At 47.1% G+C, this 26,750-nt stretch overlaps 1 protein-coding gene across 1 annotated transcript; it reads left to right on the top strand.

Annotated features, from left to right (window-relative positions):
• The first annotated feature begins 8,887 nt into the window (after positions 1–8,887).
• Positions 8,888–24,769, top strand: LOC130114675 (midkine-B-like). Its single transcript, XM_056282538.1, has 4 exons — positions 8,888–8,975; positions 9,195–9,368; positions 24,131–24,283; positions 24,744–24,769. The coding sequence occupies exons 1-4, from the start codon at positions 8,888–8,890 to the stop codon at positions 24,767–24,769; spliced, it is 441 nt and encodes a 146-aa protein (XP_056138513.1).
• Positions 24,770–26,750: the final 1,981 nt, after the last annotated feature.

The following is a 26,750-nucleotide window of genomic DNA, read 5'->3' as shown; positions in this document are numbered from 1 at the left end:
CACACTACATATACATATTGTACACCATTATACTGCACACCTGTGGTCACGCTACATATTGTAAACCACTCTATACTGCACACCTGTGGTCACACTACATATTGTACACCATTATACTGCACACCTCTGGTCACACTACATGTACATATTGTACACTAATTTATACTGCCCCCCTGAGGTCATGCTACATATTGTAAATCACTCTATACTGCACACCTGTGGTCACACTACATATTGTACACCATTATACTGCACACCTCTGGTCACACTACATATACATATTGTACACTAATTTATACTGCTCCCCTGAGGTCACGCTACATATTGTACACCACTTTATACTGCCCCCCTGAGGTCACGCTACATATTGTACACCACTTTATACTGCACACCTGTGATCACACTACATATTGTACACCACTATACTGCACACCTGTGGTCACACTACATATTGTACACCACTATACTGCACACCTGTGGTCACACTACATATACAGTGGGGAGAACAAGTATTTGATACACTTCCGATTTTGCAGGTTTTCCCCCTTACAAAGCATGTAGAGGTCTGTCATTTTTATCATAGGTACACTTCAACTGTGAGAGACGGAATCTAAAACAAAAATCCAGAAAATCACATTGTATGATTTTTAAGTAATTAATTTGCTTTTTATTGCATGACATAAGTATTTGATACATCAGAAAAACAGAATTTAATATTTGGTAAAGAAACCTTTGTTTGCAATTACAGAGATCAGACGTTTCCTGTAGTTCTTCACCAGGTTTGCACACACTGCAGCAGGGATTTTGGCCCACTCCTCCATACAGATCTTCTCCAGATCCTTCAGATTTCGGGGCTGACACTGGGCAACACGGACTTTCATCTCCCTCCAAAGATTTTCTGTTGGGTTCAGGTCTGGAGACTGGCTGGGCCACTCCAGGACCTTGAGATGCTTCTTACGGAGCCACTCCTTAGTTGCCCTGGCTGTGTGTTTCGGGTCGTTGTCATATTGGAAGACCCAGCCACGACCCATCTTCAATGCTCTTATTGAGGGAAGGAGGTTGTTGGCCAAGATCTTGCGATACATGGCCCCATCCATCCTCCCCTCAATACGGTGCAGTCGACCTGTCCCCTTTGCAGAAAAGCATCCCCAAAGAATGATGTTTCCACCTCCATGCTTCACGGTTGGGATGGTGTTCTTGGGGTTGTATTCATCCTTCTTTTTCCTCCAAACACGGCGAGTGGAGTTTATACCAAAAAGCTCTATTCTGGTCTCATCAGACCACATGACCTTCTCCCATTCCTCCTCTGGATCATCCAGATGGTCATTGGCAAACTTCAGATGGGCCTGGACGTGCACGGGCTTGAGCAGGGGGACCTTGCATGCGCTGCAGGATTTTAATCCATGACGGCGTCATGTGTTACTAATGGTTTTCTTTGAGACTGTGGTCCCAGCTCTCTTCAGGTCATTGACCAGGTCCTGCTGTGTAGTTCTGGGCTGATCCCTCACCTTTCTCATGATCATTGATGCCCCACGAGGTGAGATCTTGCATGGAGCCCCAGACCGAGGGAGATTGGCCGTCATCTTGAACTTCTTCCATTTTCTAATAATTGCGCCAACAGTTGTTGCCTTCTCACCAAGCTGCTTGCCTATTGTCCTGTAGCCCATCCCAGCCTTGAGCAGGTCTACAATTTTTTCCCTGATGTCCTTGGACAGCTCTCTGGTCTTGGCCATTGTGGAGAGGTTGGAGTCTGATTGATTGAGTGTGTGGACAGGTGTCTTTTATACAGGCAACGAGTTAAAACAGGTACAGTTAATGCAGGTAATGAGTGGAGAACAGGAGGGCTTCTTAAAGAAAAACTAACAGGTCTGTGAGAGCTCGAATACTTACTGGATGGTAGGTGATCAAATACTTATTTCATGCAATAAAATGCAAATTAATTATTTAAAAACCATACAGTGTGATTTTCTGGGTTTTTGTTTTAGATTCTGTCTCTCACAGTTGAACTGTACCTATGATAAAAATTACAGACCTCTACATGCTTTGTAAGTGGGAAAACCTGCAAAATCGGCAGTGTATCAAATACTTGTTCTCCCCACTGTACATATTGTACACCACTTTATACTGCCCCCCTGAGGTCATGCTACATACTGTACACAACTTTATACTGCATACCCTACTTTATCAGGTACAGCCCTCCTTATCAGGTAAACCCCTACTTTACCAGGTAAATCCCTACTTTACCAGGTAAATCCCTACTTTATCAGGTAAATCCCTACTTTATCAGGTAAAGCTCTACTTTATAAGGTAAAGCTCTACTTTATCAGGTAAATCCCTACTTTATCAGGTAAAGCCCTACTTTATCAGGTAAAGCCCTACTTTACCAGGTAAATCCCTACTTTATCAGGTAAAGCTCTCCTTTATCAGGTAAAACCCTACTTTACCAGGTAAATCCCTACTGTCTCAGGTAAATCCCAACTTTCTCGGGTAAAGCCCCACTTTCTCAGGTAAATCCCTACTTTACCAGGTAAATCCCTACTTTCTCAGGTAAATCCCTACTTTCTCAGGTAAAGCCCTACTTTACCAGGTAAATCCCTACTTTATCAAGTAAAGCCCTACTTTACCAGGTAAATCCCTACTTTATCAGGTAAAGCCCTACTTTACCAGGTAAATCCCTACTTTCTCAGGTAAATCCCTACTTTCTCAGGTAAATCCCTACTTTGTCAGGTAAATCCCTACTTTGTCAGGTAAAGCCCTACTTTATCAGGTACAGCTCTACTTTATCAGGTACAGCCCTCCTTTATCAGGTAAAGCCCTAGTTTATCAAGTACAGCCCTACTTCATCAAGTAAAGCCCTACTTTATCAGGTACAGCCCTACTTTATCATGTAAAGCCCTACTTTATCAGGTAAATCCCTACTTTATCAGGTAGAGCTCTACTTTATCAGGTAAAGCCCTACTTTATCAGGCACAGCTCTACTTTATCAGGCACAGCTCTACTTTATCAGGTAAAGCCCTACTTTCTCAGGTAAATCCCTACTTTATCAGGTAAATCCCTACTTTATCAGGCAAAGCACTTCTTTCTCAGGTAAAGCCCTACTTTATCAGGTAAAGCACTACTCAGGTACAGCCCTACTTTATCAGATACAGCCCTACTTTATCAGATACAGCCCTACTTTACCAGGCACAGCTCTACTTTATCAGGTACAGCTCCACTTTATCAGGTAACGCCCTCCTTTATCAGGTAAAGCCCTACTTTATCAGATACAGCCCTACTTTATCAGATAAAGCCCTACTTTATCAAGTACAGCCCTACTTCATCAAGTAAAGCCCTACTTTATCAGGTACAGCCTACTTTATCATGTAAAGCCCTACTTTATCAGGTAAAGCCCTCCTTTATCAGGTAAAGCCGTACTTTATCAGGTAAATCCCTACTTTATCAGGTAAAATTCTACTTTATCAGGTAAAGCCCTACTTTATCAGGTAAAGCCCTACTTTATCAGGTACAGCCCTACTTTATCAGGCACAGCTCTACTTTATCATGTTAAGCCCTACTTTATCAGGTACAGCCCTCCTTTATCAGGTACAGCCCTCCTTTATCAGGTAAAGCTCTACTTTATCAGGTACAGCCCTACTTTATCAGGTAAATCCCTACTTTATCAGGTAAATCCCTACTTTATCAGGTAAAGCTCTACTTCATCAGGTAAAGCCCTACTTTATCAGGTAAAGTCCTACTTTATCAGGTACAGCCCTACTTTATCAGGCACAGCTCTACTTTATCAGGTAAATTCCTACTTTATCAGGTAAATCCCTACTTTATCAGGCAAAGCACTTCTTTCTCAGGTAAAGCCCTACTTTATCAGGTAAAGCACTACTCAGGTACAGCCTACTTTATCAGATACAGCCCTACTTTATCAGATACAGCCCTACTTTACCAGGCACAGCCCTACTTTATCAGGTACAACTCCACTTTATCAGGTAACGATCTATGGCGACAGATGCATAACAACCGAAACCCCCTCCTTTATCAGGTAAAGCCCTACTTTATCAGATACACCCCTACTTTATCAGGTAAAGCCCTACTTTATCAGATACAGCCCTACTTTATCAGGTAAAGCCCTACTTTATCAAATACAGCCCTAATTCATCAAGTAAAGCCCTACTTTCTCAGGTAAATCCCTACTTTACCAGGTAAATCCCTACTTTCTCAGGTAAATCCCTACTTTACCAGGTAAAGCCCTACTTTACCAGGTAAATCCCTACTTTATCAGGTAAAGCCCTACTTTACCAGGTAAATCCCTACTTTATCAGGTAAAGCCCTACTTTACCAGGTAAGTCCCTACTTTCTCAGGTAAATCCCTACTTTCTCAGGTAAAGCCCTACTTTCTCAGGTAAATCCCTACTTTGTCAGGTAAATCCCTACTTTGTCAGGTAAAGCCCTACTTTATCAGGTACAGCTCTACTTTATCAGGTACAGCCCTCCTTTATCAGATACATCTCTACTTTATCAGGTACAGCCCTACTTTATCAGGTACAGCCCTACTTTATCAGGTAAAGCCCTACTTTATCAGGTACAGCCCTACTTTATCATGTAAAGCCCTACTTTATCAGGTAAAGCTCTACTTTATCAGGTAAAGCCCTACTTTATCAGGTAAAGCCCTACTTTATCAGGCACAGCTCTACTTTATCAGGTAAAGCCCTACTTTCTCAGGTAAATCGCTACTTTATCAGGTAAATTCCTACTTTATCAGGCAAAGCACTTCTTTCTCAGGTAAAGCCCTACTTTATCAGGTAAAGCACTACTCAGGTACAGCCCTACTTTATCAGATACAGCCCTACTTTATCAGATACAGCCCTACTTTACCAGGCACAGCTCTACTTTATCAGGTACAGCTCCACTTTATCAGGTAACGCCCTCCTTTATCAGGTAAAGCCCTACTTTATCAGATACAGCCCTACTTTATCAGATACAGCCCTACTTTATCAGGTAAAGCCCTACTTTATCAAGTACAGCCCTACTTCATCAAGTAAAGCCCTACTTTATCAGGTACAGCCTACTTTATCATGTAAAGCCCTACTTTATCAGGTACAGCCCTCCTTTATCAGGTAAAGCCGTACTTTATCAGGTAAATCCCTACTTTATCAGGTAAAGCTCTACTTTATCAGGTAAAGCCCTACTTTATCAGGTAAAGCCCTACTTTATCAGGTACAGCCCTACTTTATCAGGCACAGCTCTACTTTATCATGTAAAGCCCTACTTTATCAGGTACAGCCCTCCTTTATCAGGTACAGCCCTCCTTTATCAGGTAAAGCTCTACTTTATCATGTACAGCCCTACTTTATCAGGTAAAGCCCTACTTCATAAGGTAAAGTCCTACTTTATCAGGTACAGCCCTACTTTATCAGGCACAGCTCTACTTTATCAGGTAAATTCCTACTTTATCAGGTAAATCCCTACTTTATCAGGCAAAGCACTTCTTTCTCAGGTAAAGCCTTACTTTATCAGGTAAAGCACTACTCAGGTACAGCCTACTTTATCAGATACAGCCCTACTTTACCAGGCACAGCCCTACTTTATCAGGTACAACTCCACTTTATCAGGTAACGATCTATGGCGACAGATGCATAACAACCGAAACCCCCTCCTTTATCAGGTAAAGCCCTACTTTATCAGATACACCCCTACTTTATCAGGTAAAGCCCTACTTTATCAGATACAGCCCTACTTTATCAGGTAAAGCCCTACTTTATCAAATACAGCCCTACTTCATCAAGTAAAGCCCTACTTTCTCAGGTAAATCCCTACTTTACCAGGTAAATCCCTACTTTATCAGGTACAGCCCTCCTTTATCAGGTAAAGCCCTACTTTATCAGGTACAGCTCTACTTTATCAGGTAAAGCTCTACTTTATCAGGTAAAGCACTACTTTATCAGGTAAATCGCTACTTTATCAGGTAAAGCCCTACTTTATCAGGTACAGCCCTACTTTGTCAGGTAAAGCTCTACTTTGTCAGGTAAAGCTCTACTTTATCAGGTAAAGCCATACTTTGTCAGGTAAAGCTCTCCTTTATCAGGTAAAGCACTTGTTTATCAGGTACAGCCCTACTTTGTCAGGTAAAGCTCTACTTTATCAGGTAAAGCCCTGCTTTCTCAGGTAAGGCCCTACTTTATCAGGTAAAGCTCTACTTTATCAGGTAAAGCCCTCCTTTATCAGGTAAAGCCCTACTTTGTCAGGTAAAGCTCTACTTTATCAGGTAAAGCCCTACTTTCTCAGGTAAGGCCCTACTTTATCAGGTAAAGCCCTCCTTTATCAGGTAAAGCTCTACTTTATCAGGTAAAGCCCTGCTTTCTCAGGTAAGGCCCTACTTTATCAGGTAAAGCCCTCCTTTATCAGGTAAAGCCCTCCTTTATCAGGTAAAGCTCTACTTTATCAGATAAAGCCCTACTTTATCAGGTACAGCTCTACTTTATCAGGTACAGCCCTACTTTATCAGGTAAAGCACTACTCTATCAGGTAAAGCCCTCCTTTATCAGGTAAAGCCCTACTTTCTCAGGTAAGGCCCTACTTTATCAGGTAAAGCCCTCCTTTATCAGGTAAAGCCCTCCTTTATCAGGTAAAGCTCTACTTTATCAGGTAAAGCCCTACTTTCTCAGGTAAGGCCCTACTTTATCAGGTAAAGCTCTACTTTATCAGGTAAAGCTCTACTCTATCAGGTAAAGCCCTCCTTTATCAGGTAAAGCCCTCCTTTATCAGGTAAAGCTCTCCTTTATCAGGTAAAGCACTTGTTTATCAGGTACAGCTCTACTTTATCAGGTAAATCCCTACTTTATCAGGTTCAGCCCTACTTTGTCAGGTATCACACTACTTTATCGGGTAAACCACTTGTTTATCAGGTACAGCCCTACTTTGTCAGGTATAGCACTACTTTTATCAGGTAAAGTGGGCCAGATATGTTATCAGAGACACCATCATGGAAATGGGTTTTTTTGTTTTGTTATTCTTTGTATGGACCGTATGCATTGTGGGCCTGTGATGTCATAGTGTGGCTCGTTTGCAGTGTGCCCCATGTACTGTTTGTGTGTGTGTGTGTGTGTGTGTGTGTGTTTTGGGGGCGGTGAGGGGCGGGGCCAGGAGAAGCAATTTTAGGCAGGGAGGACAGAACACATCAACTTCCCTGCTCGACTGATTGCTGCCCTGAGTCTAGCAAGTAAGTTTTTTACTTTTGAACTTTTACTTTGGGGGAATATATGATTGTTTTCTGTATTATTAGATTATTAATTTGGAGAGGAGCCTGGTGGGATGTTTCTCTACTTTCATCATGTAAATTGAAAGATTTCCAGGTTGTCCACTGTGAAAGCAGCTCAACAGGACTAGCAGCACTAACCCTAATCCTGCAAACAAACAAACATATATTTTTGTCACTTGTAGTAATTCATAGCTATTACAGGGCGAGAAGAGTTAATTTTCTATTAATTTCATAGAAATTGACAGTGATCACTGAAAGGTATCCATCATAGAACACAGGTTAAGCCCAATCTCCAAGATGTATGTTTGTAAAGTAGAACCCCCTCTGTATCAGTCGGCCAGTAAGTCAGAATGGATCACCAGCAGCTCAGACCAACTGCAGCTGTGCTTTCTGCTGATGAAAAACCATACATCCTGTTCTACCTGATACAGAACCCATCAGTTGTCCTGGTCTTTTCTCCTGCTTGTATACTCCACTACTGTGTCTGCATCTCGGTCACCGTCTCCTAGTTTGCTGAGCAGCAGGGACTTACAGCAGCTCTGTGACTCAGTCATTCAGTCTTCTGTATAAAGGCTTGTGGAAGCGCAGCACATCAGGTTTTAAAAGGTGTGCTCCTGGTTAAAGATCAAGTTGCAGGGGTTCTTAAGGTTTGCATTTAAATAATTCTTAAAAAGGTTGCTTCTGGAAGGGGAGGAAACGTGCTCAGGAAGAAGTTTTATAAATGTTGAGCATCCTAGTGTTTTCCTTACGGCTAAGACTCCATTGTCTTCTTATGCAAATAAGACTCTATTGAGGGTGCCCCAGGCAAGGGTGAGGGTGCAGCCCATAAGATGTGGCATGGAATCTGTGTTTGGCCTCAGAGAAATAAAAGCAGGCAAGAAGAGACTTTGTTTTGGGCCAATGAATCAGTATTCTTTTGAGAGGAAGTCTAAAGCCCTCATTCAGTCACTGCCCCCCCCCCCCCCATTGAAGGAGGACTGACAGGGGGCCTGCTGAGAGCCTGTTCTGCCTTACATAAAGAGGACCCTCTACATTTAGGGGAACAGGAGCAGCTGACATGAAAAAGAAGGCCACTGCTTTAATGGAGGCCTCTGAGAGAAGTGCATCGTTTCTCAGTGGAGCAATGAGAGAGAGAAAGCTTTAAGGATGATTGAATCTTGTTTTCCCCAGTGCTGCTGCCCTGAAGTGTTGCCCCCGGCCCCAATCATCACAAATCCTCTGATAACAGAGGCCATTAAAAGAATCAAATATGTTGAATGAGTATGCGAGCTAACGGGCAGTGTAAACAGGGACAATATCAGAATACATTAGCCTAGTTTTGTAATCCTAATGGAGCTACAGACAAGTATAATAGTCGGATTATTCGGCTTAGCCTTGCTATGATTTTGGGGGACCTAGCTAAAAAGGGGAGAAGCTCTGATGCACAAAATTTGGACCATCTGGCTCAAGCAGACCCAGCCAGGTCAGCTACAGTCCCTGAGGAGCACTCCCACTCAACAATATAAGGTACTATCACATAAAGACAGAAAAAGAGGGTGGGGATCAACTTTTATTCAGATATATCTTGGCTCAAATTCAAGTTTGGAAACTATTGTGATAAATCTGTGGCCCTCCATTTTATATTGGTTTTGTCTCCTCAGAATGCGAAGCTTGTTTGCAGTCATTTTCTTGCTGCTTCTGGCCCTCATTGTGCCCACAGAGGCAAGCAAACGATTAAAACATCAAAAAGGTGAGACATGTAATCAATGAAACATTCTGAGTATATATGTATTAAAATAAGAATATATTCTGCTGGTTTCCTGAACGTGGCAGTGATGCCCCAAAGTATGGAAACATTCACCACCCTTGTTGTACTGGTTTAAAAAGCGTTTTCACATGGAGAGTCTCTGGAACCAATACCTTCAGGTCTTCTTTAAGCCTTACCAGAGGCTTGCTTCTGTTTGGCCAGGCAGTAAGCATGACCATGCCAAGGTTGCCTCTGAGTGCTCCAGTGCAGAAACGCACTATGAGAAGTGTGTCCCACAGTCTGGGGACTGTGGAGAGGGGCTGAGAGATGTCACCTGCAAGGAGCGCACTGAGAAGATAGCCTGCCGAATCCCCTGCAACTGGAAGAAGGAGATTGGTAAGACTGGTGTTTCATTTTTTAAATGTTTTTTTTTATGCATTTATTTCTAGTTTTTCCCCTTATCCCACCCGATTAACCCAATGGCATATGGCCGGAACTCTTGTCGAATAACTCCCCTGGCTCACGTTTCCACAGGAAGGAGATAGTTGTAACACCAGCTTCCTTCAAACTCGTGTCGGCTGCTCTCGCTAGTTTACACGCTGAAGCCTCCTCGCATGGATTGCATCACCTTCAGGCCGCGAAGGAGACGTAGGGAGAATGCTTTCAGTTGCTTGGCTGCAGGCGCCCGGGTGGGCCAGAGGGGTCGCTGGAGAACAACGAGTCCCCGAACACTACACTGATCTACACCCACTATCCCTCGGGTAAGGGTGGCCTAATGAAGGCCTTACCCCGTGGACGCTCTGGCCGTGACCGGTTACGGCGAGTCTGGGATATGAACCTCCCAGCCACGTGACGAGCGGATTGCAAGAACGGCGGTTTATTCCGCTCGGCCATCAGAGCGGCCTGGTGTGTCATTTCTAGCGTCACTATGATAGACATATATTCAGCTTATAGTCTTCCACATCAGATACACACCTGGCCATCCCTTCCAACAGCTATGTACAGGTACATAGTGTGTGTGTGTGTGTGTGTGTGTGTGTATGCGCGCGCGCATGCACTAAATATGCATAAGAAATTGCATTTGTCATATACAGACAAAAAGTCTACACACCCCTGTTAAAACGGCAGGTTTTTGTGATGTAAAAAAAAGTGAAACCAAGATAAATCATGTCAGAACTTTTTCCACTTTTTTGAGCTTGCAACCTATAAAATAAAATGAAAAACAATCAGAAACATTTTATGGAAACAAAAGAAAAATACAAAACTTACAATCTGGTTGCATAAGTATGCACACCCTTACATAATTGGGGATGTGGTTGTGTTCAGAACTAAGCAGTCACATTCAAACTCATGTTAAATAGTAGTCAGTAAACACCTGCTATCAATTAAAGTGACTGTGATTAAGCCCAACTAAAGCTCAGCTGATCCTGTAGGCTCTGTGATGGCCTGGTGGCCTGTCCAGGGTGTCTCCCTGCCTGCCGCCCAATGACTGCTGGGATAGGCTCCAGCATCCCCAAGACCCTGAAAGCAGGATAAACAGTTTGGATAATGGATGGATGGATGATCCTGTAGGATCTTCCTGACATCTCATTGGTTGCATTCAACTGCAAAAGCCATGGTCCACACAGAGCCGACGAAGCATGGACGGATCTCATTGTGGAAAGGTATTGATCAGGAGAGAGGGGTAGAGAAGAATCTCCAGGGCATCAGATATACCATGGAACACACTGAAGACCATCATCAACAAGTGGAGAAATATGACACAACAGTGACATTACCAAGCACATGACGCCCCTCCAAACTTGATAAGAAGACAAGGAGAAAACTGGTCAGGGAGGCTGCCAAGAGGCCTACAGCAACATTAAAGGTGCTGCAGGGATTTCTGGCAAGTACTGATTGCTCCCTGCATGTGACAACAATATCCCGTATTCTTCACATGTCTGGCCTAAGGGGTGGGGTGGCAAGACCGAAGCATTTTCTCGCTTCCCGGGAGAGGAGGTGTGGTATTGTATGAGAAAGTTGGGAGTTGCAGAGAGGAATGTAGGAGTGGTGCAGGATATGTATGAGGGAAGTGTGACAGTGGTGAGGTGTGTGGTTAGAATGACAGATGGGTTCAAGGTGGAGGTGGGATTACATCAAGGATCGGCTCTGGGCCCTTTCTTGTTTGCAATGGTGATGGACAGGTTGACGGACAAGATCAGGCAGGAGTCTCCGTGGACGATGATGTTTGTGGATGACATTGTGATCTGTAGTGAGAGTAGGGTGCAGGTGGAGGAGAGCCTGGAGAGGTGGAGGTATGCACTGGAGAGAAGAGGAATGAAAGTCAGTAGGAGCAAGACGGAATACATATGCATGAATGAGATGGAGGACAGTGGAATGGTCAGGATGCAAGGAGTGGAGGTGATGAAGGCATATGAGTTTAAATACTTGGGGTCAACTGTCCAAAGTAACAGGGAGTGCAGGAGAGAGGTGAAGAAGAGAGTGCAGGTGTAGCATGGTTAAAAACGTCATAACCAAAATATGTTGTATAATTACACAAAGTATCACCACATGATTATTATTATTATTATTTTCATTGGTAACATTGTTATTTTATTTTATTATATCATCAGGAAACGCTTATAGTAGCCCCTCCCTGTTGTGACCCCATTTCCTGTTAGTAGCCCAAAACGTATGTACCCCCTGACCTCTGTCTCTTTCCTGCTTTGGACATGTAGAAAGAGGCTACAGCAGGAGCTGATCTGAAGTTTCCTGAAACCTGTCCTGTTTTGTTTACATGCGACAGAATACAGATCCCATGCATGAGAGAAGTTGTCCTGTCTTTCCTACACAACGTAATGAAAAAGTACACCAGTCACACAGGCGGGGTGGAGTGGGTGGAGAAGAGTGTCAGGAGTGATTTGTGACAGAAGGGTACCAGCAAGAGTCAAAGGGAAGGTTTACAAGATGGTTGTGAGACCAGCTATGTTATATGGTTTGGAGACAGTGGCACTGATGAAAAGACAGGAGGTGGAGCTGGAGGTGGCAGAGATGAAGACGCTAAGATTTTGATTGGGAGTGATGAAGAAGGACAGGATTAGGAATGATTATATCAGAGGGACCGCTCAAGTTGGACGGTTTGGACACAAAGCAAGAGAGGCAAGATGGAGATGGTTTGGACATGTGTTGAGGAGAGCTGCTGGGTATATTGGGAGAAGGATGCTGAATATGGAGCTGCCAGGGAAGAGGAGAAGAGGAAGGCCAAAGAGGAGGTTTATGGATGTGGTGAGGGAGGCCATGCAGGTGGCTGGTGTTACAGAGAAAGCCGCATAGGACAGGAAAAGATGGAAACGGATGATCCACTGTGGCGACCCCTAACGGGAGCAGCCAAAAGAAAAAGAAGGGGAAACGCCCACTTCCATGTTTACTAGTGACGTCATTGATCAATTGACCAATCGTATAACTTCTGTTGCGGCTCGCCCACCCTGCGCTGTGGCCCGCCCACCCCGCGCTGGCAGCCAATCAGCTCATCAGGGCCGGGCTTAGCCGTCAGGGCTGGGCTTAAGTTTGGTGGTCTCCCAGCGCCCCTTGTCAGTTCGTGCCGTAATCTCCTCGCAGTAGTGGCTACTCTTCCCTTACGGTGCTTTTCTCTCCGAGCTCACCCCAGCCCTTGGTTTATGGTTTCCCTTGCAAAGTTTCCCCGTGGACGTATCCTGCCGTGTTCCCAGTTTGGATTACCCGCGAGTTTTTTCCCTTGGACTTCCCGTTTTTCTTGTCGCTCATTGCCCTCCTGTGTTTGACCGTTGTACGAGCAAGGAATAAAGTACGCCAGTTTCGGCTAACCCCATCTCTGTCTGGTGTCGTGCGCTTGGGGTCTTCCACAAACCCTAACAACTTCAGTAACATTGTTGGTCACTGCTAACAGGGAGTGCAGGAGAGAGGTGACGAAGAGAGTGCAGGCAGGGTGGAGTGGGTGGAGAAGAGTGTCAGGAGTGATTTGTGACAGAAGGGTACCAGCAAGAGCTAAAGGGAAGGTTTACAAGATGGTTGTGAGACCAGTTATGTTATATGGTGTGGAGACAGTGGCACTGATAAAAAGACAGGAGGTGGAGCTGGAGGTGGCAGAGTTGAAGATGCTAAGATCTTCACTGGGAGTCACAAAGAAGGACAGGATTAGGAACGAGTATATCAGAGGGATAGCTCAGGTTGGATGCTTTGGAGAAAAAGCAAGAGAGACAAGATTGAGATGGCTTGGACATGTATGGAGGAGAGATGCTGGGTATATTGGAAGAAGGATGCTGAATATGGAGATACCAGGAAAGAGAAGAGGAAGGCCAAAGAGGAGGTTTATGGATGCGGTGAGGGAAGACATGCAGATGGTTGGTGTGACAGAGGAAGATGTAGAAGACAGGAAGAAATGGAAATGGATGATCCGCTGTGGCGCCCCCTAACAGGAGCAGCCAATAGTAGTAGTAGATCGACAATCAAATGTCCCCCGTCACCAATTGTAATTTCACAGTGTAAGAAGGCTAACCTGTGATGTTCCACATCCATCCTGGTGAACTTGATGTGGTGTCCACAGAGTTAATGTGATCGGTGAAATGTGCTACGTCCTGAGATTTAATTTTAACCCAGGTGTCGTCCACAAATCTGAACCAATGGCTAGGTGGTTTCCCTGGATAGGACATCAAAGCCTCTTTTCCACTCCCTCCGTATACAAGTTGGCCACTACAGGTGAGACTGGGGAACCCATACCACACCCATGCCTCTGGCTATAGTACTGCCCCCTGTATGTGAAGTACGTGGACTGAAGACACCGCTTCAGGAGCAGACACACTTGGTCAGTGTTAAGGGTGGTCCTATTGCTAAGGGTGTGGTCGTCCTGTAATTTCATATGGACCACCTGCACTCCTTCATCAACAAGAACACACATGAAGAGAGACTTAACATCATAAGAGACCATTGTTTCGTCCTCTCCATAATGATGTCCCTCACCTTATCCATGACATCCATAGTGTTGTGAATGTGATGTTCATTACTGCCTACCAACGGGTTCAAAATAGATGCCAGAAACCTAGAGAGGTTATAGGTCACTGACTTAATCATACAAACAATAGGCCGTAATGGCACATCCTATTTATGTTTCTTAGGTAAACCATACAGACTAGGTGCAGCGCCCCCTGGGTATAATCTGTGGTACAACATTCTGTCAATAGCATTGTCCTGTTCTAACAACTTCAGACCATCTATCGCCTTTTTCTTGTAAGCACTTCCAGGATCTCGTTTCAAGGGTTCATAACTTAATGAGAGTCATAAGAGCTTTCCTCTCATCTCTACTGATGTTAGATGGCGGCGCCTTCGCATTGCTGATGCAGAAAACTTTTCTCTGCAGTTGCTCCGCTTCCGTTGTGAGTACTTGATCTACTCGCCCTACCGGATGTGCTCGGGGTCCTGCGACTACAGATGACATCACTACTCCACACATTATGATTGGGTACGGGCTTGGGTAGGGACTAGTTCAGTTTAGGAACAGCTGGAATCAGTAGATTGACGTTAGATGCAGCTCGGGCCTTCGGCCCTCGTGCGTGTTCGCTCGTCCAGGACCCCGCTCCTTAGACGCAGCTCGGGCCTTCGGCCCGCACACTTTTACTAACCAACTCTATGTCAACGTGGATTGTAAAAAAACACATAGCTTAATAACTATAAAGCTAGCGTACAACAATAGCTAGCAACATAATCCATGACGTCATATGTAGTCGAAGGACCCTGAGTCGATATTGTACCCGAGCAGAAATGGAACCCACACCAGGTCCATGATGTTGTTGTTACGGATCACTGATTCCGTGGCTGTGACCAATTCCTCTAGCGGGATTTCCCTCGGCATGACAGCAAAATTCAGCCCCCTAGCGAGGACGTCTTTCTCCACCCGGGTGAGTTGTCTGTTGCACAGATTCTTCACCCACTTGTCCACATCGTCAGCATGTGTTTAGTGGACAGGTTTTTTTTAAATGTATTTATTTATTTTTACCGGTACTCGTGGTAGCTAGCAAGCTGCTAGTAGTGAGTTGGTTTTTATTATTTTACAGGTACTCATGGTAGCTAGCTAGCCGCCATTAGCGAATTGTTTTTTAACAGTACTCATGGTAGCTAACTAGCTGCTAGTAGCAATGTGTTTTTTACTGGTATTCATGGTAGCTAGCTAGCTGCTAGTAGCAAGTTGTTTTTTTTACTGGTACTCATGGTAGCTAAGCAGCGGCTAGTACTAGTAGCAACATGTTTTTTTTACCGGCACTCGTGTTAGCTAACTAGCTGCTAGTAGCAAGTTGTTTTTTTACCAGTACTCATGCTAGCTAGCTGCTGGTAGCGGCGTGTTTTTTACAGGTACTCATGGTAGCTAACTAGCTGCTAGTAGTGAGCTGTTTTTTACCGGTACTCATGGTGGCTAACTAGCTGCTAGTAGCAATATCGCCACCTACTGTTACATTAAAGAGTCCTTAATTTATATCCTTCCCATCAGTCCAATGTCCTTGAGAAAGGTGAAGATATATTTAAGTACACCATTCCCAGTGCTCCTTGTGAAAATTGAGTTCAGGTCCGTGTGCATAATTCCTTTTTGTTCCAATATAGTTTGTAGTTTGAATCTCTCTCTTGCATACATTGGACAAATATAAAAAATACATTCAATTCAATTCAGTTTATTGTCATTAAAAACAATGTGCAGGCACATGTTAAAAATGAAATGAGGGCTGTGGCTTCACCAAACAGTGCAAGACAGACAGACACACACACACACAGCAAACACAGTATAAGATACACACACATGAAGACCAATAGCTAAAAATAAGTTACAAAAGAGCAAGAGTACAAAATATTTAAAAATATCTACAGACATTCAGTGGGTAGCCAGGTTCAGGAGGGCAACAGCTTGGGGAAAGAAGCTGTTTTTGAGCCTGGTAGTGCGGGCTCTGAGGCTCCTGTAGTGCCTCCCAGAGCGCAGGTGGGAGAACAGTCCATGGTTGGGGTGGGGGGATCTCTGCTGATGCTCAGACCCCTTCCAAGGCAGCGTTTGTGATAAATGTCTTGTATGGCTGGGAGCTGGGTACCGGTGATATGCTGGGCCGCCTTGACGATCCGCTGCAGAGCTTTCTGGTCTACTGAGGTGCAGTTGCCGTACCACACTGAGATGCAGCTGGTCAGGATGCTCTCTATGGTGCAGTGGTAGAAGTTGGTGAGAATTTTGGGGATAGACGGGCGCTCCTCAGCCTCCTCAGGAAATGCAGGCGTTGTTGGGCCTTTTTCACAAGGGCCTGGGTGTTTAATGTCCAAGAAAGTTCCTCGCTGATGTAGACTCCAAGGAATTTAAAGCTGGAAACACGCTCCACTTCCACCCATTGATGTGTATGGGGGAGTGGCTGCAGCTTCTAGACCTCCTGAAGTCCACAATCAGCTCTTTTGTCTTCTGCACATTGAGGACAAGATTGTTGGTAGTACACCATGATGTGAGGGGCTGAATCTCGTCCCTGTAGGCCATCTCGTCATTGTTGGTGATACGACCAATGACTGTGGTGTCATCTGCAAACTTAACTATAACATTTGAAGGCTGAGTTGGCAGGCAGTCGTGGGTAAAGAGGGAGGAAAGGAGGGGGCTCAGAACACAGCCTTGAGGGGCACCTGTGCTGAGGGTCAGGGTGGAGGAGGTGTGGTCACCTAACCTAACAGACTGAAATCTGTTGGTCAGGAAGTCCAGGGTCCAGTTACAGAGGGAGGGGTTGAGGCCAAGGGAGAGGAGTTTGGTGGTTAGTTTGGCGAGGATGATAGTGTTGAAGGCAGAGCTATCATCTATAAACAGCATCCAGATGTACGTGTTAAGTTCAAGGTGGGTCAGAGCAAAGTGCAGGGTAGTAGCAATGGCATCCTCAGTAGACCTTTTTGGATGGTAGGCAAACTGATGTGGGTCGAATGTGGGGGGCATAATGTTTTTGATGTGAGCCAGAACCAGTCTCTCAAAGCACTTCATGGCAATGGGGGTGAGTGCTATGGGTCAGTAGTCATTCAGACATGTGGATGTTGGTTTCTTGGGGACAGGAATGATAGAGGCAGTCTTAAAGCATGTCGGAACTATGGATTGGGACAGTGAGAGGTTAAATATAGTTGTGAAGACCTCAGCCAGCTGGTCGGCACATTCTTGGAGGACCTGACCCGGTATGCCATCCAGTCCGGCAGCCTTCCGTGTGTTCACTCTGCGCAGTGATTCTCTGACCTCTGCGATCAATAGAGTGAGCACCTGGTTTTCTTGATGGCTGGGGATTTTTGTGGCCGGGTCAGTATTGTCCTTGTCGAAGCGGGCATAGAAATGATTTCGCTTGTCTGGCAGGGAGGCATCATTGGACAGTGGGACCACTATTGGAGCTTTTGTAGTCTGTGATAAACTGAATGCCTTGCCACATTTGCTGGGGATCGGAGTTATTGTGAAAGTGGTCCTCTATTCGTAGGGAATATTTATGTTTGGCTGTTCTGATGCCCTTTTTGAGGTTGGATCTGGCTGTGCTGTAGGCCTCTCAGGTACCTGACTTGAACACTGCATCCCGGACTTTCAGCAGCTGCCGGACCTCACTGGTCATCCAGGGTTTCTGGTTTGGAAAGGCGCAGAGTGATTTTTTTTTTTGTGACACTCTCAGTGCAAAAGTTAATGTAGGCTAGTATGGCAGATGTCTGTTCATTAATGTCTGTATGGGAGCCATGGGTAGCTGAATGTGTAAAAATACTCCGGTCTGTGTTGTCAAAATAGTCCTGGAGTTCAGAGACTGCTCCTTCTGGCCGGACAGTGGTTGTCTTTACTGCTGGCTTGACCCGTTTTATTAGGGGTTTGTAGGCTGGGACCAGGAACAGGCAGAGGTGGTCAGAATGCCCCAGGTGGGGACAGGGAGTAGCTTTGTATGAGTCCTTAATGTTTGTTTTGAGATGGTCCAGGGTGTTTTGTCCCCTAGTGGGGCAGGAGACATGCTGATGGAATTTGGGCAGTACAGCCCTGAGGTTAGCCTGATTAAAGTCACCACCTATGATAAAGGCATGGTCCGGGTGTTTGGTCTGTTGTCTGCTGATGGCACATTGTAGCTGCTTAAGTGCTACCTTAGCATTAGCATGTGGGGGGATGTATACAGCAGCGATGGTAATGGCCGTTAGCTCCCTGGGCAGGTAAAAAGGCCTGCACTGAATCATAAGCAGCTCCAGATCAGCAGAGCAATGCCTTTCAACCATCTTTATATTGTTGCACCAAGAGTTATTGACATAAATACTCAAACCTCCTCCGCGGGTCTTGCTGGAGTCCGCTGTCCTGTCGGCACGGAAGGCTGTGCGGCCCGCTAGCTCGACTGCCGAGTCGGCTACGTTGCTGTTGAGCCAAGTCTCCGTAAACATCAGCAGACAGCAGTTCTGCAGCCTTTTCTGAGAGGACAGCCCGAGTCTTATCTCGTCCATTTTGTTAGCTAACGACCGGACATTAGCCATGAAGATGCTGGGGAGGGAAACTTTGAAGGGAACGCTACTTAGCTTAGCATGAAGCCCGCCTTATTTCCCCCTCTTCTGTTCACGGTGCCGACAGGGGGCAGCGTTTCCACTGCGAGACCGGTGAGCGGATAATATCGATGGGGAAATTGTCTGTGATGGTGGAGGGAAGTGAGTAATCCGTTCTGAGGTTTAACAGGTCCTGACGGCTGTAGAAGAGCGCATGACCTACACTTGTAAGTAAACTTAAAACTAACTTATAAATAACAAAGAAAACATAGCACTGAACAGGGAGCCGCAGAAGCTGCTGCGCATACTATAGTTTCTGGTTGGTGGCAGAGACTATAGACGTTTCCAGTTTGATGTTTCGCGATGAGTTGCAACGAGGAATTCAGTCTTGTAAGTGCGTCTCTAAGTTATGAAGTTAGTTACCATTGGTCTGCCGAATGCCACGTGATGAGTGATAAAATTACATCATTGTACACACTTCAAGTATCCGTTTCAAATTAAAATCCCTCTAGCATTACACAGTCCAGCGTGGACCGGGCTTTTATTTGAATATTGTATATCATATTGTTTCCTTGCAGCCTGGTAGCAAATGCTTTGCGGCCCAGTGCCGGTCCGTGGCCCAGTGGTTGGGGACCCCTGGTCTATATGGTAGAATATGGGTAGTAGTTTATATAGTTTTTGGACACCAACTGTAATAATACTGCCGCAGGCTGCATGGTGGCCAAATGGATAGCACTTTTGCCTCATAACAAGAAGGTCCTGGGTTAAAACCCCAGGCCATCCCAGGTCCTTCCCATGTGCAGTTTGCATGTTCTCCCCATGTCTGCGTGCATTTCCTCTGCATGCTCTGGATTCCTCCCATCATCAAAAGACATGCATAGCTTAATATCCTGTCTGTGCCCCTGACCGAAGCATGGCATGAGTAAGTGGAGTTGGTTCTCGGGCGCAGCATGGCAGCTGCCCGCTGCTCCTAGTTACAGTGTGCATTGTGATGGATTAAATGCAGAGGTGTGGTGGACACTAGGGGCTATGCCTCTCACCCAGCAGGACTGTGAGCTGGGGGTGTGGTTTACGTTCCCGGGCTTGCTGGTGCAGGGTTGTTCCTGCTGGAGTTTGGTTTTGGAACTGAGGAATAAACAGCAAACTCGCCTTCGTCTCCTGTGTTTTTTCCTCATCCTGCCACATTGGTGACCCCGAATTGAACATGTTTGGAGCAGAAGATGAGTGTGAATCCACTTCGGCCACGCCGCCCCAACTCTCACAGCCGGCCATTCTCGCCGCGGCTGTGAAACTCCCACAGTTCTGGCAGAGCGACCCGGCTTCGTGGTTCCAGCATGTCGAGGCGCTGTTCCACCTGCGTGGAATCTCCGCGGACGACTCCAGATACTATTTGGTCGTCGCTGCGCTGGACCAGCAGTCCACACGCCGGGCCATGCAGCTGTTGCCCCCCCCCCCTCAACACGGTAAAGACGTCGCCCTCAAACATCTTCTGCTCCGGAGGCACAGCCTATCTGCCGCAGAGAGGGCAGCTAGGATCCTTTCCCTATCCGGTTTGGGTGACGGGACGTCTGTGGATCTCATGGACAATATGCTGTCGCTGTTAGGCTTAGACGAAGGTGGGTTCCTTTTCCCGCACGTTTTCCTGCGCCAGCTTCCGTCTCCTGTGCGCGTGGCTTTGGCTAACTCCCCGTGTCTGGCCGCTGGTGACTGCCGAGGTTTGGCTGAGGAGGCCGATCGGGTCCTGCTGGCTACCAGACGGTTCTCTGTGCAGAGTGTGGCATGGAGCCTCCTCAGCCGGCGGCGGAGGACGCGGACCCGGCAGTGGTGGCTGGAGTGACTGCCCGGAGACGGCGCGGGAGAGGCCTCTGTTTCTTCCACCAGTGGTTCGGCAGCAAGGCGAGGCGCTGCGTCCCTCCGTGCACGTTTGAGGCGCCGGGAAACTCCCGGGCAGCGCTCAGTAGCAGCTGTGGGCGCTGGCGGACGTAGTGAGCTGCTCTTCATTAAGGACGCGATGTCAGGAAGACGGTTTCTGGTGGACTCCGGCTCAAAAAAGAGCCTACTCCCTCCTGCTAAGACAGACAGGTCGGCCGAAGGCGGCGGCCCACAGTTGAGTGCAGCTAACGGTTCGTCCATTGCGACGTTTGGCACAAGGTTGGTGACTGTTTGTTTCCATGGGCACCATTTTGAGTGGGACTTTGTAGTGGCCGCCATTACTGTTCCTATTATCGGCGCGGATGTTCTGTGTGCTAATGGTCTGCTGGTTGATGTTGCAAACCGCCGTTTAATTGATGCTGTGTCTTTGGCCACTGTTCCGTGCGAGACGGGGAGCCGGGCCGTTAACACACGCTAACTTTTTAGCATCAGGGGATGTTTTTCAGCGTTTGTTGGCGGATTTTCCATCGGTGACTACGCCTGCCTTTTCCACCGCGGTTACTAAACACGGGGTAGAACATTTCATTCCCACTCTGGGACCGCCAGTTTTTGCGCGCGCGCGGCGCCTCGACACGGTAAAATGGGCTCCAGCTAAGGAGGAGTTCGCCATCATGGAGCGTCTGGGTATAGTGAGGCGTTCCAACAGCCCATGGGCCTCGCCGCTTCACATGGTGCCCAAGGCGGATGGGTCGTGGCGGCCTTGCGGCGACTTTCGCCGCCTGAACAACGTCACCGCCAATGACCGCTATCCCATCCCACACATACAGGACTTTTCCATACCCCTGGCAGGTACCACTATCTTCTCTAAGGTGGACCTGGTGCGCGGCTATCATCAGGTTCCCGTGCGCGCAGAGGACGTGCCCAAGACCGCAGTGATCACCCCGTTTGGGCTTTTTGAGTTCGTGCGCATGCCTTTTGGCTTGAAGGGGGCAGCGCAAACCTTTCAGAGGCTGATGGACTCGGTGTTGCGTGACCTTGCTTTCGTGTTCGTTTATCTCGACGACATATTAGTGGCCAGTCCGTCAGCTGAAGAGCACCTGGCGCACCTGAAACAGGTTTTCCGTTGTTTGGACGAACACGGCTTGATAGTCAACTCGGCTAAGTGTCAGTTTGGACTGCCGGTGATTGACTTCTTGGGTCACCGCATTTCGCCGCAAGGCGCGGTCCCGTTGCCTTCTAAGGTGCAAGCGGTGGCGGAATTTCCCCGCCCGGTCTCTGTTAAGGCATTGCAGGAATTCTTGGGCATGGTGAATTTCTATAACCGTTCCCTCCCTCGTGCTGCCCACCTCCTTCAGCCACTTTACGAAGCTCTGCGGCTAAGAAGGCTAACGACCCTGTCGACTGGACTCCCGAACGGGTCCAGGCCTTTGATGGAGCTAAGTGCGCCCTGGCTAACGCTGCCCTCCTCGCCCATCCCACACCCACGGCGTCCATAGCTTTAACAACCGATGCGTCTGACATAGCCGTGGGGGCTGTGGTTGAACAGCGTGTGGCGAATGCGTGGCAGCCACTCGCATTTTTTAGCCGCAAACTGCGAGATAGCCAGCGCAAGTACAGCATTTTGAACGGGAGTTGCTGGCACTGCACCTTGCAACCCGGCATTTCCGCTTCCTGCTGGAGGGTCCCCCATTCACGGCTTATGTGGATCATAAGCCGCTGACTTTCGCCATGTCCAAGTTGACTGAGCCGTGGTCTGCTCGTTAGCAGCGCCACCTAGCGCCGATCTCCGAGTTCACAATGGACATTCAGCATGTGGCCGGGAAGTCCAACCCTGTTGCTGATTGTCTGTCGCGTGTGCTTGTGTGTCCTGTGCACCTCGGTGTGGATTTCTCCGCTATGGCTGCCGACCAGCCCAGCGACCCGGACGTCCTTGCCCTTAGGTCAACGCGTACCGGCCTCAAGCTGGAGGACGCTGTGATGCAGGAAGGCAGTCCTGCCCTCCTCTGCGATGTCTCCACCGGCCATCCCCGACCCGTTGTTCCAGTGGCCTGGCGCCGTCGAGTTATCGATTTGATTCACTCCCTCTCGCACCCTGGAGTTCGGGCGTCGGTGAAGTTGGTCGGTTCCAAGTTCGTCTGGCCTGGCCTCCGCAAGGACATCAAGGGGTGGGCAGCTGCATGTGTAGCGTGCCAGCGCGCTAAGGTCCACCAGCACAATAAGTCGCCCCTCGAACCGTTTCCGATCCCGGCCAGACGTTTTGACCATGTGCATGTGGACCTGGTGGGCCCGCTACCTTCTTCACAGGGTTTTACGCACCTGCTCACAATGGTGGATCGGACCACCAGGTGGCCAGAGGCTGTCCCTCTGTCCTCCACAACATCCTCGGATGTTGCACGCGCGTTTCTTTCCTCCTGGGTCGCCCGTTTCGGCACTCCGTCAGATATCACCTCAGACAGGGGCCCCCAGTTCGTGTCAGAGCTCTGGTCGGCACTTGCGCGATCCTTGGGTGTGCAGGTACACCACACTACCGCGTATCACCCTCAGGCTAACGGCTTGTGTGAACGTTTTCACCGGTCGCTCAAGGCAGCGCTGTGCTCTCGGATGGTAACTGGGTGGACCGTTTACCTTGGGTTATGCTCGGGTTGCGTTCGGCTCCTAAGGAGGACCTCGACACTGAGCTGGTGCTCGGTCAGCCGCTCCGCGTCCCTGGGGAATTTTTGCCTGGGAGTTCCGCTCCTCGACCCCGTCCGGCCCTTTATCCTTTTTTGTCCGACAGCACTCGAGTTCCAGGCCCCGTTCACCATTGTTTTCCGTGGTCGTTCGTGCCTGCGGAGCTCATGTCGGCTCGTTTTGTTTTTGTATGGCATGATGCTCACCGCTCACCCCTCCAACCCCCATACGATGGCCCATTTCGGGTTCTTGAGACGGGTCCTAAGGGTTTTGTGCTCGATATGGGTGGGCGTAAGGAGTGTGTCACGCTTGATAGGCTTAAACCGGCGCACAGGGTGGCAGGCAAAGTTGTGTTTCCGGCCCAGGTTCCCCGTCGGGGTCATCCACCTTCCAGGACCCCGGCAGTGTCTTCACGGGTTCAGCGTTCTGCTTCTCAGCCGACTTTGGACAGTGTTTCATCTACTGTTTTGGCTGAGGGACGGCACAGCCGTTATGGCATGCTGCTTAAGCCTCCAGTGAGACACTAATTTTCTTTCCAGGAGTCCCATCTGGGTGTTCGGGGGGGGGGGGCTGTGTGGCGGACACTAGGGGCTATGCCTCTCACCCAGCAGGACTATGAGCTGGGGGCGTGGTTTAGGTTCCCGGGCTCGCTGGTGCAGGGTTGTTCCTGCTGGAGTTTGGTTTTGGAGCTGAGGAATAAACATCAAACTCGCCTTTGTCTCCTGTGTTTTTTCCTCATCCTGCCACAGAGGATGAATTTCCCACAGGGATTAATAAAGTACATCTTATGTTAATGGAAGTATCCTTTATGTTGGGATGTACACCAGGCCAGCCATTAGAAATTATGGACGGGTACATTTTTTTCACAATTGGGCCCCTCATCCATCCCCACTCCAGTACAACCACCAACCATTACCGCTTATACCAACACGGGCAATTTCAAACAAGCTCTTGGCCATTAGCCTTGTAGTGACACAGATGGAGTCTAACAACCATCAAACAATTTACTGGTCTTTACCAGTATGAGTCTGAACTGGAGCATTCTTACCACCACGTCAGTGTATGTATGAATGAAACCAATATCATGGTCCAGTAAAACCAGTTTAAACATGACTTGTGTCCAGTTGACTGTAAATACAGGTTTGGCCAGTGGGGAGAATGTGATATCAGCACCAACACCAAGAGTCGCTCAGGGACCCTGAAGAGAGCCATGTTCAATGCTGAATGTCAAACCAATGTCAAGGTGTCCAAACCCTGCTCCCCAAAGCTGAAGAAAAAAAACAAGAGGTAAGAAGTGTCTTTCTGTGTTTCCAGAGATGGTGTAGCGTAATCTTGTCAGAAGTCCCATCATCTGCTGACTAGATAAATGTACGAGGCTGTTGTCATGTGTAAGAACCACTGAATGGAAAGTGAAGAAGAGGTAGAACTGCTAGGTTTTTGGTGTTTTCTGATACTTGGGCTGCAGATGATTGCACCAAGCCATGTCTTCGCCATCCTTGTAGTTTTTCCTATTTTCCAAATTGTTATGAGCTGGGATTTAAACATGTTAGTTTGTTCATAAGTCCCTGCATATATAAAAATGCATATCTAAACTGGCATATGTATGGACATGCCAGCGTTGCCTGATTCAATATACACAGCCTGTTAACCTGGGCCTTACAACGGCAGAGCTCTTCTGAAGGCACAACAACTTCAATTCAATTTATTGTCAAGGCTTCACAACATTATCATATCTTTCAACAGGAGAGAAGAAGTCCAGTTAGCAAGCGAAAGAGGGATTTAGAACATCTCTCTTCCTCCATCAGAGCAACCACCCGTCCTTCATCAAACACACAGCCAATTACTCCTCCTCCTCCTCCTCCAGAACACATGGAGAATCAACAGCGTCGTTTGGCTTTTTCTGCGACTCCTCGTCAGTTCTGATTCCATGTTTGTGTCCTGTAGACCATGTTTGTTTTCCACTTACCTGCTTCTGGCTCGTAGAATGCTGTGCTAGTTGGTAGTTCATGTTTTAACATTACAGTTTAACAGTGAGGTTCAGATTTACAGTACAACACGTTTACATCCAAGCAATGCCTTGATCCAGTCTGCATCCCCATATGATGAAGACATCGTTCACCAGAGTCAAGAAGTCACCTGCAGGTTTTAAATCCTTTTAATTCAAATGCGCAACATTAAGAAAAGGATTAAATGTGTCTGGAATTGCAAAACCCTTTGCAAAATTATTTTAATAACATTGCAACCTGAGGCTTGTATAAATCAACACATTTGATATTGTTCTTTGAATGGTTTGACTTGTGACTGTTGGTTAGTGTTCACAGGTACCACAAACAGTACTTTGGCATGGACTTGATTCAACAAAATCTGTAGTGCAAAAGCTTGTTGTGAAACCAGCCAGTCTCTAACAAAGCAGTTCATATATTCATGGTTAAGAATGAAGTGACTCTAAACTGTTGATTACAGACCACTGCTGTCACAAGTATGTTGTAATTGACAGGTTTTAATATGGTGATCATTTTAGCACACATAGTGTTGTGTTTGTGCAGTCAGTACTGATGACTCATGTGATGGACTGAAGCAATAAACTCCTCACTGTGCGCTACACTGACGGAGACATGGGTGGTGTCCTACTCTGTCTTTCCCACAATGCCTACATGTACCAGAACACATTGGTGGTGTCCTACTCTGTCTTTTCCACAACGCCTACATGTACCAGAACACATTGGTGGTGGCCTACTCTGTCTTTTCCACAATGCCTACATGTACCAGAACACATTGGTGGTGTCCTACTCTGTATTTCCCACAATGCCTACATGTACCAGAACACATTGGTGGTGTCCTACTCTGTCTTTCCCACAATGCCTACATGTACCAGAACACATTGGTGGTGTCCTACTCTGTCTTTCCCACAACGCCTACATGTACCAGAACACATTGGTGGTGTCCTACTCTGTCTTTTCCACAACGCCTACATGTACCAGAACACATTGGTGGTGTCCTACTCTGTCTTTTCCACAACGCCTACATGTACCAGAACACATTGGTGGTGGCCTACTCTGTCTTTCCCACAACGCCTACATATACCAGAACACATTGGTGGTGTCCTACTCTGTCTTTTCCACAACGCCTACATGTACCAGAACACATTGGTGGTGGCCTACTCTGTCTTTCCCACAACGCCTACATGTACCAGAACACATTGGTGGTGTCCTACTCTGTCTTTTCCACAATGCCTACATGTACCAGAACACATTGGTGGTGTCCTACTCCGTCTTTCCCACAATGCCTACATGTACCAGAACACATTGATGGTGTCCTACTCTGTCTTTCCCACAATGCCTACATGTACCAGAACACAACACATTGCATGGAAGCCTCTGTATCGCTGTGTATAAAATGCTCTGTGCTGCCGCTGTGTGGTGTAATATTTACCGTCAGAAGCGGCTTCCTTTTTGTGAACAGTATGTCGAAGAGTAGTTTAGTGTGTTAGAAACCATGTTAGGCTGTATACTTTGTCATCACGATATGTCATTTGTCAGCCGGAAAAATACTCTGTTTAACTGCTGCCACGGAGATGCAGAAATGGAACAAGAAGTGTTTTTCAAGTGCTAGCCCCATTCCACATGAACACAATATAAGGTTCAAATGGGTAAGTTTTCCCTCTCAGTAAGCTCATAGTGCCAACTGAGATGAGATGAACACATGAACGTGCCTTCAAAAAGGTCCTATGATAACAGTGTTGGG

The sequence above is a fragment of the Lampris incognitus genome, chromosome 6 (genome assembly GCF_029633865.1).
Source record: "Lampris incognitus isolate fLamInc1 chromosome 6, fLamInc1.hap2, whole genome shotgun sequence".
NCBI classification, from domain to species: domain Eukaryota; kingdom Metazoa; phylum Chordata; class Actinopteri; order Lampriformes; family Lampridae; genus Lampris; species Lampris incognitus.
Note: the sequence above shows the minus strand (reverse complement) of the source record. Positions and strands in the feature narration are given on the sequence as shown.